Source organism: Botryllus schlosseri, chromosome 2, assembly GCF_051294905.1.
Source record: "Botryllus schlosseri isolate E-star chromosome 2, Bs_hap1, whole genome shotgun sequence".
In the NCBI taxonomy this organism is placed as follows: domain Eukaryota; kingdom Metazoa; phylum Chordata; class Ascidiacea; order Stolidobranchia; family Styelidae; genus Botryllus; species Botryllus schlosseri.
In genome coordinates, this window is record NC_137237.1 from 14,529,218 (window position 1) to 14,547,040 (window position 17,823).

Below are 17,823 nucleotides of genomic sequence, written 5' to 3' on the forward strand. Positions count from 1 at the left end.
CAGCTTTTGGACTGGTTTCACTATACCTTAAGCTGTACAGGATACATTGGTGATGAATCCCGGACCATATTTTATTATAAGCTTACGCCTCAACGGTCTAGGCCAGACCGGACAATGTATTCGGCGTCTGAGTATTGCTACGTTTACATCGAACAGAGTGCAAAACGGGTTTCTGTACCTGCTACCGATAATACTTTTCCATGTTATACAGCAGTAGTCAACACCCCAATCACACGGATCTGGTTTTTATGATACCATAAACATATGAAATCAGGATTGACCACGTACGCCTGCTAGATTTTTTTACATCAGATAATGATATCAATTTCATTGATTGGTTGAATAAGCATCATTCGCTGACTATACCTACATGCTACATGTACTTTATTTCGCTCTTGATGTTGTGTGATTGCGGGTACAGCTCACAGCAGAGAGTCACCAAATATTGGGAAAGCTGGATATTTCCGGCAAACTTTTGTAACAAAACAGGTAAAAATTTTTGAGATGGTCGAGGTGTATGCTCGTTTAGTGTTGATTTTTTACGCTGCCAGTGCCATGCATTGAGTGGCTCGCAGTTGAAATGCAATAATTTTCAACCAAAGATGTTAAATTGACGTGAAAATAGTAATATATGAAAAGGTTCACAGTGCAGAACCTACCAATGTTCGTTTGTGAACGTGAACCTCTAAATATCTGAGGTTCACACACAGAACGCGAACGTGAAACTCACGTTCACACCATCCCTAGAATGGACAATTGGACATTTTCGCACCTAGCCTTTGCGCTGCAATTATGGCTCTCATGTTGGAGTGGGTTTCAGTCTGCTCAAAATGTACCCTACGTCGAACTTGAGTTCGATTGCACATTACTGCGGTATGTTAAAGAGCTGTTCTTTGCCACAGTTACATTACCGCGTTTACTCGTTCAATGGAATCACGTTTGCTCGACGTGCCCCAAGCTCTAAAGTTCGCACCACTATCTCGATTTCTGAGTGCTAGTCTTTCCAAACGCATTACGGCCATTGTCAAGACTCAAGAGTGTGACCAACAAACGAACTTCGATTTTGCGTCCGTATGACGTCACCAACCTTCGATTATCGCATGACAGTGGATTGACATTGTTAGTAATTATTACAATTGAAAATATAGGGCCAATATGCCTCATTTGACGAAAAAGATTACCTACACAATGTCTTGAACGGACATAGAATATCTCTAACCCGGTCATCATCATCAGAACATCCGTTCTGTTCAAGTGATACATAACGTTCATCATCATCAGAACACCCGTTCGGTTCAAATGATATATAACCAGCGTGTTATAACTGCTGAACCGATGACGAGGTGAGGGTTCCGATCATTCCATATCGTATACATCGACTATTTCTATTGCAAGTCGTCCAAAGTTTCATACTAAATGTGTTTTTTTCAAGTATTTTGACATTAATGAAATAATTGTACCACATTTTTTGAAATGGCACCTGCTTGAAACATCTTTACAATGAGTGTTTTAAAACACCCCTTGTTTTAAATGCGACCCTAACCATATTGCGTATCTCTATTGCTCGCTCGAATGTAAATGTAATGCCTATATGCTCAATCCTAACCTAAAGTCTTTTAACCTCCCCGAACCCGAATGATCCAGTGTCAAATATCGCCAGGCCCAGGTGATGCTTCCTATTCGGTCACATGTCCATATGGACGCGTATGCGGTATCGGGAAAGACACGTTTTTATCGTGCATGGTCCTCTTGTTATCGCGTTATGTTGACAGTGTTTGGGTGACTCTTTCAATACGCTAAGGTGACAATGCGATGATCGCCTAACTGGAATGCTGTCTATATATCCCCGCAATATGTAATGCCTCTTTGTGCAGGTCTAGGGCGTGTTCGATCTCGGTCTGTTGCAAGACGGAAATTGGAGATGCCTGTGTAAAGGAAAACGTTCTGTATATGTATTCTCATACATACAGCTATAGTGTTTCACTAATCAATTACATTTCGCCCTTATGTTTACAGAAGCAGCGTACTCCTTCTGTACATTCAATATATTGATTCATGCGTCAGCATCTGTCGACGCAGTTTCTAAATTTTGTTTACCCCCTTTTAATCGTTTGAATTGAATTAATAAATATGAAGAAAGCGTCTAATGAAATTTGGTCATATACTGGATAAGATGATTGACGCAATTTTGGAAAATAGATGTCGCATGTTTGTAGAAAAACAATTATCATATCTCATAACCGTTGCACGATTGGAACTGACCCTGTGCCCTCATTTGGCCGGAAAACATTGCCTAAAGGTAGAGCTCAGGATTTTTGTAGCGCAGGCAGCGCTTTGCAGGCATGGGGGAATCTGTTCCACAGGAGGTGCACTCGGTCATGAGCGAGAATGTCATTGATAACCAAGACACGATGGACAGTGGAATGAACAATGAATCGCATGGTTGGTTGAAATATAATTCGTTCATTTCTACATATTATAGAGCAATCTTAATCAGTATATAGTGTGAATGACTAATTGCGACAATACCGAGCGAGATGGTATAATGGGATGCGTTCGGCTTCTTGATCGGCAGGTCGTGGGTTCGATCCCCGGTCGGGTCAGACCAACGACTCGAAAACTAGTATCGGCAGCTATCCTGCGAGTAGTGCTGGGCATCCACGGATAGCGTGTAGAAATGGGGGTGGCTATGATGGCATCAACGTATCGCATCTCCGTCGTCAAAAGCATCTCGATGGTGCAGGCGTAAACGAACACCCCCTTCTCCCTGTGTTTGTGCTGTTCGAAACGATAGGTTGGCCTACGCAGTATTTTCATATTGAATATCTGTGCTTGTGCGTGCATCCTACAGTGGTTTTCAAACTGAGGTCCGCGGTTCTTTTGGGTCTGGTACGTATGAGTGATTCGAATATCTTTTGAATAGCAACAATCATTACATTAGTTCACGAGATGACAACATGCTTCATTACATGGACACCATAAACGCTAGCGTGATGTTTTGTGTTTATTTGTTCATATCAGTTCAGTTCGGTTTATTATCAATTTTGTCAGTTCATTACAGCACAAAAATGCGATGCAATGAAAAGATAGAAAGCTGTCGAAAAGACTTGGAGTAGTCTTATTAATCAGACACCCACACTGGCCTATAGGCGATGTAAAGAGGAGGCATGCATACACTGAATGAAAAGTATAAGAAGATAGTATAGTAAAAAGCAAGTGACAAAAAATGGGGTGGCACATCATGGAAGGCGAGATCGATAGGTCAGGTCGTGGTCCGGTAATATTGAGGACGTAGGCCTACTAGCATATATTTAGTAGTAATTGCTTGTATTTCGACTTGAATGTGGACATGCTCTTCGAGTGTCGGATGACCGGCGGGATACTATTCCAAACGTCAGGTCCGGCATATTTGATAGAGCGATGATCTTTCCGGTCGATCATATGATATTTGTGTTGATAATATTGCCTGAATGGCAACTGGCACTCATTGCATGACATTATTCTTACCCGCTATTCTCTCAACAGGCTGTCCGGATCCAGACGGACCTGCTAGCAACAGCGTTATCGCTGCTGTTATAGGTGTTCTTCTCGTTGCCGGCCTGCTGGGGAATTCTGTTACAGTGACCGTGATTATCAGAAACAAAAATCTCAGAACAAGTTTCAATATGTTTCTAATAAGTCTGTGCGCATCGGATTTAGTCTCTGCTTGCATTTGCTCACCGCTATGGACGTATAGAAGAACAGTGGGTTTTAATAATTGGCTGTGGGGAGAATGGTCGTGTAAGTAGCAATAAAACTGTAAAAATATATAATCCTTAGTTGAGCCGATCGCATGCAGCATATAGTTCCACACGAAATACGATAGCATTGTGGTCGCGGAAATGATTATATGGGAATCAGAGTTTTCTGTGAATTTCAACTCCTAGAATAGTAACTAACGCAGTCAGGATGGTTATAAGAGAGACATATGATCCCTTCTTTTGAAACTCTGTAAATCAACGTGTATATAGTTTGCTTACGTCACACAATATTATCATGTTCGTTTCCACTTCCAACAATGATATTTCGCTAGAAAATAAACCGTTAGGAAGACATTTCAAAACTTGAATAGGTTTATGTCGTGTTTCTAAGAACCGTGTGACCTTTTGCTGTATCAATGGACAGTAGGCCTATAGTCGTAAAAATGAGTTTGTTAGCAATTTATGGCCTGTAAATATCATCTCATCTCTATGGTACTGTAGAGCAGGGATTCTCAAACTTTTTTGGCCGTGACCCATTTTACGGTGAGTAAGATTTTTTATTAAACAAGCTTTGCGTGTGTCTTGTACTGAAGTTGCGATGTCAGAACATTCAATCCAATGATGCAAACAATTCAAGCGATTCTTACATTATGCAGCCAACAATGATTCGAAGGCTAGACATTTTTAGATTGACACTCCAAAGATTCCTATGAGCTGATCTAAATCCTCACTCCAATACGATTCGATGCCGTGGTGCCGTATACCTCTACAGGAAGTTGATAAATTAGAATAAATTGCAATTATGAGTATGACTATTGTTATGTTACAATATTACGAACTGCCGAAGTACCGTAAATCTACATCAAATGCACTTCAGTCCGAGATTAATGCACAGTGCGCACCCTTTGAAAGGCATATGGCGTATAACCCTAAGCAGGAATAGTTAAGGTTACTTCAGCATTAGCTTCCAGTTATTACGTAATCGAAATTATTTTCGTTGCTGTTGGCCGTAGCTTGTCATCATAGGCGTAGACGGGGTACAAAAGACGCCGTTTCCCCCTCCCATTTTCGACTTGTAAATTGTGACTCGATAGGTCAATCAATCAGTCAATCAGGTTTATTAATATTTTCATCGTTTCAAAACATCACAAGACTGCGATACAATGAAAAGATAGGAAGGTGTCGAAACAACTTGGAGTAGGCGTTAACATCAGACACCCACCTTAGTCTAGGTGTCATCACATTACTCATCATACGTCTCATCTGAGTCGGTTGAAAAGCTTGATGTAGCCTACCTACGTTAAATTCCATAATACGAATATATGCTCAGAGCGAATAACATAACAAATATAACTAAACTTTCACTAAATATACAATTTTCGAAATAGCTATGGGGCTCATTGGCTAAGAATCCCTGTCCTAGATGTTTTACGCAACTAATTTAATTTTCCAGGTCGACTTTATTGGCTTTCAGACATGACCACGAATTTCACCACGGCTTTGCACATCCTTTCGTTCTGCGTACTTCGATATTTAGCGTTGTCAAGGCCATTTACTGCTCCGACATCAAGACTGTCACGAAACCATTTCAGGATATACATCGCTTGTTTATGGATATTATCACTGCTGATATCTTCACTTTACGCGTACATGGCTCAAGTGAAAGATGACGGTACAGTTGATTAGAGAGCTGCTTCTAAAAATATTTAGCAACTAAAATCCAAAGATTACTGAACCATACGAATATAGTTTGCACCTGACTCGTGATAACCTTTTTCAGTAGGACTGATATCTTACATGTGGTTATTTGAAGTTGGCCACTATATCTTGCGGCGTTCCGCTGTAGAAATGAGATTCCGCCCTGTATAAGGGATGTTTATAACGAGTAATCTGGTCGCATAAGGCGGTAAGATAATTCATTTTTATTTGCACCATCGAGGTCGATTTGCCTAAACAATGGAGTGGCGAAGGAACCGCGTGGTTCTCGAGTCGTAAGTAAACAGTTAATAACAACTGTTGCAGCGACTTGACTGGAAAATTACCTCACAACTTTTGTCAAATTAGTCTCCGAAGTTTCTACTTCCCATATTTCAGCCCATAGTCTATAGTTCATGATTATACTCACACCCTTCCTGTGAACGGGACTAACAGTCACAATGGCAAAGGCGCCAAATATTTTTGCATTTCAGCACTCGATGGGGATCTATGGCCTTCTTGTTCATTCGGATTAGAATACAAGGACGTGTTTCACATTTATACTTCTGTTACCTACTCGGTATTCTTCTACCTCCCGGCCTTCATCATTCTGGTTTTGTCGATAGTATCTACTAGACTTTTATCAGAAAGCACAGAGTAAGTTTGAGACCTATTCAAAAGTAATATACCTAATGGAAACCATTTTGCACATAAAATCAATATTTGGTCGGTTCATCGGAAACCCGGTGTCGGACTGATTAAGATATCATTTTCCTTGTACGGAATATGTGTAATGTGTGTAGGCCACTCAGGTATTTTCGGCACATCAATCACACCGTGAAGAATGATATAATAATCGCTTGCTTCCAGTGCATAAATGCTGGGTCGGTTCTAATATCTGTAGTTCGATCAATGTGCCAAAATTAGAACTGGGGCGACTGCCCGCCAGGCATATGACAATATATATAGATATAGATATAGATATAATTTCATGCATTGTTTTGGTGCGGAATGACCGCAGTTATTGGTGCTCCATAACTAAACCGAGAAAATATTACGAGCTATTCTTTTGAAAACTTTCTATTTCCTTTGGAATGCTTCGACAATAATACACGCTTAATGCCATATTCAACAATGATCGCAGATTACATATAGGGCTGCTTAAAAACAAAAATCAATTTAAAACAAACATGTTTAAAACAAGGCCCTTGTTTAAAACATGTTCTTTATTGTTTTTTAAGCCATGACGTCACCAATATTCAATTGTGACGTCATAGTGGGTTGACATTGACCATTCAAAATTTAGGGTAAATATATAGCTCCTTTGACGAAATGTCTGTACTATTGCTGTTGAATCGACTATTTTGAGCGTTCGAACCATCCCATATCGATATACGTCGGCTATATCGGGTGGTAATTGTTCTTAGGCTCATATAACATGTTTTTTGGAAAGTAGTTACACAATTATGGCATAATTTTACAACTTAAAAAAAAAGAATTTTTGAAGGCCTCTGTTTAAAACACCGTTTGTTTTAAATGCAAACCTAATCGCAGCATTCATTATAAGAACTCTTATATTCCGTTATAAGTGTGGTAATAATCACGGTCAATATATGGAGAACTTGAATACTCCAACAGATTATATATACATAAAGAATGATATTATATAGTCCAAGTATTCGGTAAAATGCAGATATTGCGGTAAGAAAATGAGTATACACGTGTAGTAAGTTGTAGCGATATCGATTTCGAGATAATTCATTAAACAACTCCATTCAGATCATCATCATCATCGCAGTTCCACGGCACCGCACATGCCGAACGAATACGCCAGCGCAACAGAACGGCGCAGACGCAATTGCAACTGATATGCGTCTGCTTTGCATTCGGATATCTCCCAATAACTTCGTACCATATCTGGGCGTCTAGCGGCGACGAATGGGAATGTAGTTCGTACACGGCGGACTACTGGATCGGAATCATCGCGTACGTGGTCCTCCGGATATCAGAGTGTCTAAATCCAGTCATGTACAACCTCGGGTCAAAGGAAATGCGTCAAGCGACTGTGAGGTTGATTCGAGAGGATATACTACGAAGACCTGCTACGACAAGACCAACAGATCCTAGGCCGTCCACCGTCTCGAACCCGAACTATTCCTCGCGGTATTATGAGAATGCGAACGCGGGGAATACTTAAAATACACAGAACTGGCCGATGGCGAAACAAAAATTACGTATGCGTTTCAACTCACACAGTCAAAGTGTCAATATAAATGTACTAATATTGCTGACGACGCCAAAATACAATGGATGTGGATTCAGAAAGTCGCCAACTAGATGGACAGGCCATTTGCATGTGACGGAAGATTATTTTGGATTTACGAGAGAGCAGTAAGCTCTTGCGGTCAAATCGGAATCCAGTTTCAATACTGTGACGCCATAATAGCGTTCATCGGACTGCGTTTTTCTATCAGCTTCATCATCATCATCATCATTGGTTTATTAGCAATTTTATCAGTTCAATACACCACAAAAAATGCGATACAATGAAGAGAAAGGAAGATGTCGAAGCGACTAGGAGTTGTCTATGGAATCGGACACCCACCTTGGCCTAGGCGATGTAAACAGGCGGCATGCACACTGAATGAAAGTAAGGAAGATAGTATAGAAAAAGAAAGCGACAAGAAATAGGGCGGCGTGTCATGGGAAGCGAGATCGATAGGTCAGTCGTGGTCCGGTAATCTTGAGGATGGACTGTATTTATTTAGTAGTAATTGCTTGTATTTTGACTCGAATGTGGACATGCTCGTCGACTGTCGGATGGCCGGCGGGATACTGTTCCACACATCAGGTCCGGCATATTTGATGGAGCGATGATCTTTTCGGTCGATCATATGATATTTGGACGACGCGGACGCGCGTGTGTTGTACTTGTGCGCTTTTGATTCAGAGGTAAAGAAGTCATTGAAATATTCGGGGCAACGACCGCAGTGAAACTGATACATAAACTTGGCGATTTCTAGTTTCCGCTTCTCCTATGTATTCTTCGTTCCTGTATACATGATAAGTGATTTATCTTAGTAGAGAATTTACAGTCATCCACGAATATACTGAATTACTTAAATAAAGAAAGCGGCAACCACCGAACTACATGTCCCATTGAGACAAAGTCACGGATTAAATCCAGGTAAAGTGCTCCAGTGTATCCACGGATAGCCGTTGTCGCAGGATTTTATCCATCGGTCTAGTTTATCTTCGTTTCTTTTGTCAGTCCAAAACATGATGTAAAAGTTGCACATTTCGTCGGTGTGCCTGTAACCGATGCTAGTCCGTACATTGCGAAAATTATGCATCACACATCTGGCCGCCTGTTTGCAGAACAATATTTAAGTTGCTAACCGCCGTAGCGAATGATAGATTGCCGTTTATAATTACCAGTATATCTCCGTTTCTAATAGTCATATTATTAGATACTGCGTAAAACTCTTGAGGCAATTGCGGATTTTTCTTTCCTATTAATGTCCATTTAGCATTTCTGATTCGGTAACCCAATACTTCGGTGCCGAGAGCATGCGTATGTGTTCGAAAGGCAAACGGATGGATCGGGAAAGTCCGGCGGTATCTAAAGATGAAATTGCATCGATAGGTTGATTCGAGCTGTTTCAAATAGGACTGCATACGGAGTGATGTTGGCTGGTAAATATAATTGTATTGACTTTTATTGATTTGAAATGTGTAGACTCAGTTATATTGTCCACCAGTGTCCACTGTCCATGGACGCATAGTATAAGAGAGACATCTATCATAGACGAACAATATTTGTTACCGCGTACGACAAAGAGTCGAGTTAGTATATGATATATCGATCACCTCACCACCTCACAAGCTGCGAGCTGCACCACCTTACCTGCAGTATATATCAAAGTTTTTGGTACTGTGAGGTGCAACACTGCCCATAGATGTGGCTAAAACGTAGACACCAGCGATACGGGGCACCTGTTTTTTCGAGGCTATCACTGTTACCGATGAGTAATCTTTCTTGCCACCTGTGAATAAATAATTGTCAATCTTGGATAGTGGTTGAATGTGAGAAATTCTGCCGTCTTTGAAATACAGAGTTAGATCACATAGCGGTGATGAGGCAAGCTTTACATACAGTAATCATTGAACACCACAATGCATCATAAAAACGCAGCTCAGTGCGAGAATTGCAATAGTATTTCCTCCACCTATAACCCATAGGTAAATCCGGATTGCAACTCCCCGAATACCGGCTAAGAACGTATGGCGACAATCTGGAACACCAGCAGAGATACATTGGCCTATTTGATAGAAATGAAAACTTTGAAATACGGATTATTTAGAAATCTCAAACTGTCTGTGTCAATGGATTCTTCGTTACATGTGAAATTAGCACGGTAGCCATGACCGTAACAAATTGTTGTACCGTAACCCTGAAAATAGACATGTTTCATGTTTGGTCAGCGTCGGGATACACAGTTGCACGTTCGACCACTAAATAATAAGTTGACAACTGGAGTTCACGTGCATAAACAATATTGCGAAAAATGGCGCATGTCTAGCGCCACAAACCTTTGAAAACACTTGCAGATTTATAATGAACCTGCAGCGTTAGGTATTGAACTTGTGTTGTATCCCCAACTTTGAATCCTATACCCTTCGGAAGCGAGAAGGCTGGCGCATCTTTTGCCCACGCCCATAGAATCGTCGAATAACCACTTCCGCAGACGTTCCCGGCTGGGTAACGCGACTTCGCTGCGCCCATCAGACCAGAGCAGTCCCTGTGGAGTGAGTCAATGGTTGTTAGCCATAATTCTTTTGGAACACCGATCAGTTGACACGCAGTTGCCACAACCGATGGGGCAGGAGATGTGTATAGCTTGGCTGGCTGTCAACATTTACCATCTGGACTATATACACTCCCGGAAATACGTATTAGCATAAATTATAGAGTATTTTTTGAAATTTTATGCAACTTTTTCAAAAAATTTTCGCGCTGGGCGCGATTTCAACTTGCCAAATGTTATGATTATTGGGTAGGCTACTCTTTCCCCAAGGAAAAATACGCAATATTTATCGAAATGGGCATATCGGCGTTGGCCATTACCGCGCCACGACGCACCAAGACATATAAATCCTAGAGTTTTAGGCCATGTATCACGCGACTCCAAGAAGTGTGCCAGAACGATCGGCCGCGAGAAACCTTGGCCGAAAAGGACTGCCCTTATGGTGACCGAAAACTTCGTTGTATATATACGAAATACATACAGGTTTATTAATCCATAGGCGCCTAAATGACTAGCGCCGAATGTTCCCACTTCCTGTCTTGGTAATCTGAAGCTCACAAGACAAATACCATCCCGCAGGGATAAATTTGATGCCAGCGAAGAAATACCAATTTGAAATCGTGTGATCTTTTAGTTTAGTAGGCTACGTTTGGGCGATTCTATATTTTTTGATAACATCATGTAACGAAGTCATACCAACGAGTCCGTCCGTCAGAGGATGTTTAATTATTATTTACGGGCTATACATTTTCAAAGACACCTCACTCAGCTCTACCGCTGAGTAGAGAGGACAAGAAATTGATAGCAATATATATGCAATTCCCGATCTTATTGACCGATTTTTACCATGAATTACCAAAAAAATTTCGCGCTTAGCGCTGGCCAACTGAACAGTACACCTGTTATTTCGTGGCAAAAGCGAACAACGTGATTGGGGGGGGTCGGTTTATCACCCTATGGGAGCCCAAGACTCAAGTTTTTTGGAGAGCCTGACGAAGTGCTGTTCCGTTCCTGCCAACGGGTATGCACCCGGAAATGTTCAATTATTATTGAGGGGTCCTACCTTTTCAAGCACACCTTACTCAGCTCTACCGGTAAATCAGATTACGGGAGCAGAGAGAGGATAAAAATTTATAGCAATATACAAGCAATACCGATCATCTTGATCGATTCAGTCATGAATTACAGAAGTTTCTTGCGCATGGCGCGATTAAGCGAGCAAAGCCGACTCACTAAACGGACACCCAATGTATAAATAATGTCATATTGACCGATTCAGTCATGAATTAAAAGAATTTCTAGCGCTTCGCGCGATTAGGCAAGCAAAGCAGACTCAGTAAACGGATCCCCAATTAATAAACAACGTATACCCAATGTGAAGAGCGTATAGCAGGAGGGGGGTCTGGGGGGCGAAGCCCCCCATAAGTTCGGTTTACCACCCTATGGGGGGCCCAAGACCAACGTTTTGGGGGGGGGGTCTGACGAAGTGCTGTTACGGCCCTGTACGTACTCTATAACCGGACTGGTGATTTGGTGTGCGGTAATGTACTATATGTTTTAGCATGCTGTCCCTGTTTTTAATTAATATTACAGGCTATACATCATCGTTCGAAAACAAATTGTCCCTATCCAACAACATACAAAATCAAGGAGGCTCCAGCAACGTTCCCTCTAATTTTTGACGAGTCTGCGCACACTCACCAACTCACTGCGCAGACCCTTGAACAACAAAGTGTGTAACGACTAAAAAAAGGTCATCACTTCGGATTTTTTGTGCGCAACTTCGATTTTCTGTGCGCAGAGACCGTATCAGCACTGCGCATTTGCGCACGTGCGCAATGCGCAGCTTAGAGGGAACATTGGGCTCCAGTAATAAATGTACGATATGGTCGACGGGATTGACTCACCATACAGATCCAGGGTTTTTCATCCCAGGATCTTGACATCCGTAGAGAAGCATGTGGTGAGCCACAGTCTGCTTTGCGTGAGGAATATACTTCTCTGAATGATAAAAGTCAAGAGTCAATGTAAGGCATGTGGATCTGAAAAATTAAGAGCTGAATCGAAATATAACTTTGTCGGGATTACCGATGTTCGTTGTATAATGTGCACTGTATTGTACAATGTACATTGTACATTTACAGTAGTGCACACTGGACATATGCCGCCCTACGCCTAGTTATGTGAACACAATTGTAGAACATTAAGGGCGTTATGGTCGAACATTACAATCTCATCCTATAGTACCGATAAAGCCTTACTCCGCTATAGAAACAAACCACCATAATAAATGATGCGCAGTCCAATCTATAAGTGAAAGTGAAAATTCACAGACTAACCCAGCGGTTCTCAACCTTTTTGGACATGCGCCTCCCTTGGCGATGGTAAAAAAATTGTGCCCTCCTCATGACCGCCTGCACTTATCGTCATGTCAAAAATAGCACATCATCTAATACGAAGGTAAGCAACCTTTTTGCCAATCACGGCCACATTTCTATTACTCATGTAGCGTAAGGCCGCATTCCAGGGCATAGCAATGATAAACTAACTGGACACAAAATACTTATGTTAATCTGTCCATATCCATTCCCAGTGAACTCAGGACTATTCTACTTTTCACAACGGCCTATTGTAAGCACCGAAATCGCGAGTGGAAATGTTATGAATAGTAGCTGGGATTGGATATTGTCGCGAATGTCGAATTGTCGCAGATTCACGAATGAATTCCATAATTACTAGTAGCAGTATCAGATATTACTATCAAATATTTATCCTTTCTGAGCCCATGTGATCAGATTCACCGGTAGGGTTCATGGAGAGAGTGCTTTCGAAAATTTAGGGCAAGATATAAATGATAATGAATCTTCGGGTGGGCCAATTGTTATTAGTCACTTTTGTTGCATGCTGTTGTTTCTTGCCCCCCTCCCCCCGTCAGGATTATCGATTGTATCGGTAGTGGAAATATATTGAAATCGCCCAAATGTAGGCTACCATAAACAAATTTCTGTCGCGAGTAGCCCACGATTCCGATTCCGGCTCAAATTGAGATGGATGCCACTATATTAAAATCGATAAATGAAGTCATGTTGAATTGCGTGGAGCGCGAAGAAAATTTCAAGATTAATTAAACGTAAGACCTTGGTAGCTTTCACACTCTATTTAACGTCCACTTGCGAATGAATATAACTTTATTAGTTACACGAGCTTTCGGAGCGCTGCTCCTTCATCAGGTGTCAAAGCTGATTAATTAAACTGTCTCAAAAATTTGGGAGTGAATTCGTAATTTCCATTTGCATGTCGACGCGGCCGCTAACACATACTAATTGAATTAGGTGTCGAAGACCGCACAAACTCCCTTCTACGGCCGCAGGTTGCCCATCCCTCAACTAGTAGTATACATATGGTATGTCTCACGCCAAGTTTAAATCCGCATTAAAGTTGCTGAGTCTTTAACATTTCTGACAAATTTCCCCCAAACTTGTTTGAAAAGAGCAAAAACATAGAACAGGACATCAATTTATATCAAGATAGGTTACACTGAGACTAATCCTAATGCTGGTAGTGACTACAGAGAGCACGGCGTCGTTCTGTACTGCCATGCTAAATTTGATCAGTTTTGATATTGAATTAAATTGTGTTGATTTACGGTAGCCTAATTGAGGGCGAAACCGGGCAACCTATATTGCAACCACGTTGAGAACCACTGGACTAACCGATTACGTTTCTTTTAACGACGTTGTGTCTACAGAGAGGTCAGTGATGAGGCGCCTCGGTAAATCCAGATAACCATTCAGAAAGCATTCGCATTCGCCTTCATGTGTCACATTCACGTATAGGCTATAGCCTACTTCTAGCGATCGCAACCGCGTGCGTTTCAGCGAAGTTCACGCATTTGCCATAATGCTGAAACCAATTCCTTACTTATGTAAATAGGTTTCCCTCTTTCTTTAACCACATCATCGATTCGTACTGATGTACATAGATATGTATCGTCCTGCAATGAAGTTGCGAAGATTATTTGTTGGATTATGCATATCAGAGATCGGCACGTTTGTCCTGCAGTCCTGCAGAGGGTATGGATTGTTCAAAGTGCAGTCAGTAGATCTAATGAGGCCCTACAAGTACAGTCAGATTTCATCTGGCCCAATCAAACTTCATCATAAAATGTAACCCCAATTTGCGGCCACAGCGGTGATCTATCAAGCACACCCCAAATGCGTGATTAGATAGACATACCCGGTCAGTATATAGGTAATCAATCTTTCGAAAAAAAGTTGACATATATTTATGGTTTTCAATGCCTACAAATAGGAGTCTTGAAAATTATTGATATTTATATTGTAAACACTGCAGGCAGGCATTGTGAATACGTACACTGTAACGTCGTACACGTACAGTACACGTTGCATAATTAATTCCAAGCTGTGTGAGAAAGAAACACGGAGTCAGCAATGCAAAATGTATAGGCCTACTATTCATCTATTCTGTAGTATGGCGCTAGGCATACATTATATAGATTCTACAAGCTAAGCTAAGCTAAAGCTAAGCCTGTTTTGTATGTTTGTATAGTTGCTGTGAAACAAGAATGACAGGATCGATCGAGATACAGCTCTTGCAGCATGTGCTACATGTGGGAATTTCGAACAATTATGCTCCTTTGCGTAAGGCGCATTATCGTTCATGCGTTTTTAGATTTGATTATATGTGGAACATTTTCACGATGCATCCATCAGTATTGTGAGTAACATGAATTTTTCATATCTGTCAGCGAATGTATTTATGAATTATATGGGGAAATGTCAAGCAAATAGATCATTGATTTATTAGGAAACAGAAAATAATCATAAGTCAAGTCTGTTGGATAATATGCAGCAAAAGTTAGAGAACTAAATCCATGTGTTTCAAACAACACGCACCTTTTTAACCGATACTCCAGGTAGCTGAACTTGTAGCGCAATATCGTCGGGAACTGTTGAAATTTTGTTGTTCGAATATGTTTTTTGCCTGGAAAGGAATACTTTATTCATCGTTTGATGCGCGATAGTGTACATTCCATTCCCAAATGATATTGATTGTAACTTGGACGTACATATATGTTGTAATGTATATTATATATAGCCAAGGATGTAATTATTGCAGTTCAGTGGTTCTCAACCTTTTTTAGATACGCCCCTCTGATGATAGTGAAAATTTTCGCGCCCCCTTATCGTCATGTCAAAAAAGGATAAAACAAGCAACCAGAATGTTTGCGATCCCAAGGCATAGTTTGGTGGCATGGAAGGTTACTATGACCGGGGCCTATAGGCGATATCGTAGGCCCCGCTATGACAGTTGAGAGACTTCTTAAATATGAAATTCTGACTATATACACAGAGCAATTATTTTGAGCCGGGGAATATTTTGTCAAAATTAATTATGTGCAATGGTACACGTAGACGTAGCAAATATATATTTTAGCCATTTTGGTGTCTAATACCTTCTATTTACTGGGTCTGGCTCAAACGTACCTGTCCTTAAGCTAAAAATCAAGGGCTTCACGCCATTCAAACTTGTCACTTCTTCAAGGGACGAACAATTTGTCGGTGCGGCTGGCAGGAGCTCGACAAGGGAATAATTCAATTGATTACTTCAAGGTGGGTGTCTGATTCCTAAGACTACTCCAAGTCGTTTCGACAACTTCCTATCTTTTCATTGTATCGCATTTTTGTGCTGTATTGAACTGATAAAATCGCTAATAAACCTAACTTTTGAGCTGTCATAAAATGCGTTTCTCAAGAGTGGCATTCTACAATTGCGTCCTAATTAAGGATAATCGAAATGGCAACGTTCGTAAGCCACTTCGATTTAAATCCTTGTTTCTTAGATTCAAAAGACATATGCATGGACTGTATGACATGACCTTATAATAAGGAAATATCCTATTTCTCCAACACTTTGTGTTGTTCTGCGCACTCTGCACAGCAGCTAGGCAGACAGACCGTAAAAACATTAGCTAATGCCGCACTTGCTCTTAATTCAGAGACATCTTCTGCTGACTGGTGCAAGGTTCGGTATCAGTCACAATCTAGCATAGGTGCATGGGTGGTACGACGCAATTATGGCATTAAAAATCGTAATATAATTAGGATCATTGCCGTTGTTGAAACTTGGAAGTTTCAGCACAAATTAAACTCATTCTGAGTTCATGAAACGTCATTTCTCTCAGGCGACTTCGTGCCCCCAGCTTGAGAACCACTGTTATAGATAGTAAAATGGCAGCAGCGCTCTTCACCACGAACGGTTTGGTGCACCACCTGAAAGATTTGTATGGCATATATAGGCTTATACAGCTTATTGGTATCTATATATATCATCATTTATGTGCGTATTTGACATAACTATAATTTACTTGGTATCATCGTATTCCGCCAACAGCGTCTTTAGCATATCCTCTTCACTTTGTTTCGAATTTGAATCTGGTTTCCAGATCCCATCAACTTCCCGTTCCTTCTTGCCGTCAGACGTAATCGAGTCTGCATGATCCAACGCAAGAAATGACTCATCTGGGAATGCCTTTGCTGCACTCTCAGGAAATTCCTGAGCGCTGTCATCAGACTGATAAAGTTCACTTTGGTCAATATCTTCGTCTATGTTAGCATACGAATTTAGCAGTCCATGATCATTACTATCCGGCAACGGCAAGGACTCTGCGGCTTTATCATCCGCTTCCGGAAGCAGATTATTCACAGCAGATGATTCTATCCTCCGTGGATGGATGAGCATCATCCACAGCACACAAGACCTGACCATGTGACCCGACGGTGTCATGGTTGCTGACAACGCGCTGATTTCCAATATACTGTAATTTCCGACGTATTCAGCTGAATTATATTGTTCTAAATAAGTTGAACTGCTGAAAATTATTTTAAAATGTTCAGTGCCACTGATTGGCGGTCATGGTTGCTCAGTGGTTACAACCCCGACTCGCATGTCAGTACCAGAGGTACTACGTTCGATACCCGCTGGTTATCTCCCGAGAACCCAGCCGAGGGCATACAATACGGTCGCGACAGGACGTCATAAACTTAGGGTTACCATACGTCCTTTTTTAGTAAAATCTATAAATTTTCCAGCAAAAATAGCAAAATCTGCTGTTTTCAGTCTTGATCAACTAACTTTTCTGATTTGGTGAAAGTGTCTTCCTTTCCCGATTCCAAAATATGGTAACCCTACGTAAACTGCAATCAAATAATGGAGCACATTCACTGACGACTGACGTGCTTGTGACAACCGCCTATATGAGAGAAGCTGAATGACTCTATTTGTGTGCCTTCACTTAGACTCGGGTGTTCAAGCGAGTGGCCATATGTCTAGGACCTCCATTGGTTTCTTACACACTATTGTCACTGTGCTAAACTTTAACATTGCTAAATTTTCTGAATTGTGGCTATACTCTTGGGTGTTAGTTAGTATGTCTTTGATTTGTAGTCTGGAATTTCCCAAAATGAATATCAGGATATTTGCATTGCACAGCCGACAAAGAAAATATTGTATAGCTATAATGAAGACAATCGCATATGGTTATAAGAAGATTTGATCCG

At 41.1% G+C, this 17,823-nt stretch overlaps 2 protein-coding genes across 2 annotated transcripts; one reads left to right on the top strand and one right to left on the bottom strand.

Moving 5' to 3' along the window:
- Positions 1–77: 77 nt before the first annotated feature.
- Positions 78–8,381, top strand: LOC145433740 (growth hormone secretagogue receptor type 1-like). Its single transcript, XM_080310940.1, has 5 exons — positions 78–2,442; positions 3,526–3,780; positions 5,194–5,412; positions 5,930–6,092; positions 7,215–8,381. Exons 1-5 carry the CDS (start codon positions 2,343–2,345, stop codon positions 7,630–7,632), a joined length of 1,155 nt encoding a protein of 384 aa, XP_080167066.1. The 5' UTR covers positions 78–2,342; the 3' UTR covers positions 7,633–8,381.
- A 142-nt stretch (positions 8,382–8,523) lies between these two features.
- On the bottom strand, positions 8,524–17,464 carry LOC145433739 (putative peptidylglycine alpha-hydroxylating monooxygenase 1). Its single transcript, XM_080310939.1, has 8 exons — positions 16,632–17,464; positions 15,160–15,247; positions 14,165–14,237; positions 12,151–12,244; positions 10,029–10,237; positions 9,343–9,481; positions 8,871–9,057; positions 8,524–8,803 (listed from the first exon to the last, which is right to left on the bottom strand). The coding sequence occupies exons 1-8, from the start codon at positions 17,048–17,050 to the stop codon at positions 8,606–8,608; spliced, it is 1,407 nt and encodes a 468-aa protein (XP_080167065.1). The 5' UTR covers positions 17,051–17,464; the 3' UTR covers positions 8,524–8,605.
- Between the last annotated feature and the right edge of the window lie 359 nt (positions 17,465–17,823).

Coding starts and splice junctions, on each gene's coding strand:
- LOC145433740 (XM_080310940.1), top strand. CDS start 2,343: ATGGGGGAATCTGTTCCACAGGAGGTGCACTCGGTCATGAGCGAGAAT. Junction 3,781..5,193: donor GCTGTGGGGAGAATGGTCGT/GTAAGTAGCAAT, acceptor TTAATTTTCCAG/GTCGACTTTATTGGCTTTCA. Junction 6,093..7,214: donor CTTTTATCAGAAAGCACAGA/GTAAGTTTGAGA, acceptor AACTCCATTCAG/ATCATCATCATCATCGCAGT.
- LOC145433739 (XM_080310939.1), bottom strand. CDS start 17,050: ATGACACCGTCGGGTCACATGGTCAGGTCTTGTGTGCTGTGGATGATG. Junction 12,245..14,164: donor AGGGAAACCTATTTACATAA/GTAAGGAATTGG, acceptor TTTATCATTCAG/AGAAGTATATTCCTCACGCA. Junction 9,058..9,342: donor AACTTTGATATATACTGCAG/GTAAGGTGGTGC, acceptor TTTCATCTTTAG/ATACCGCCGGACTTTCCCGA.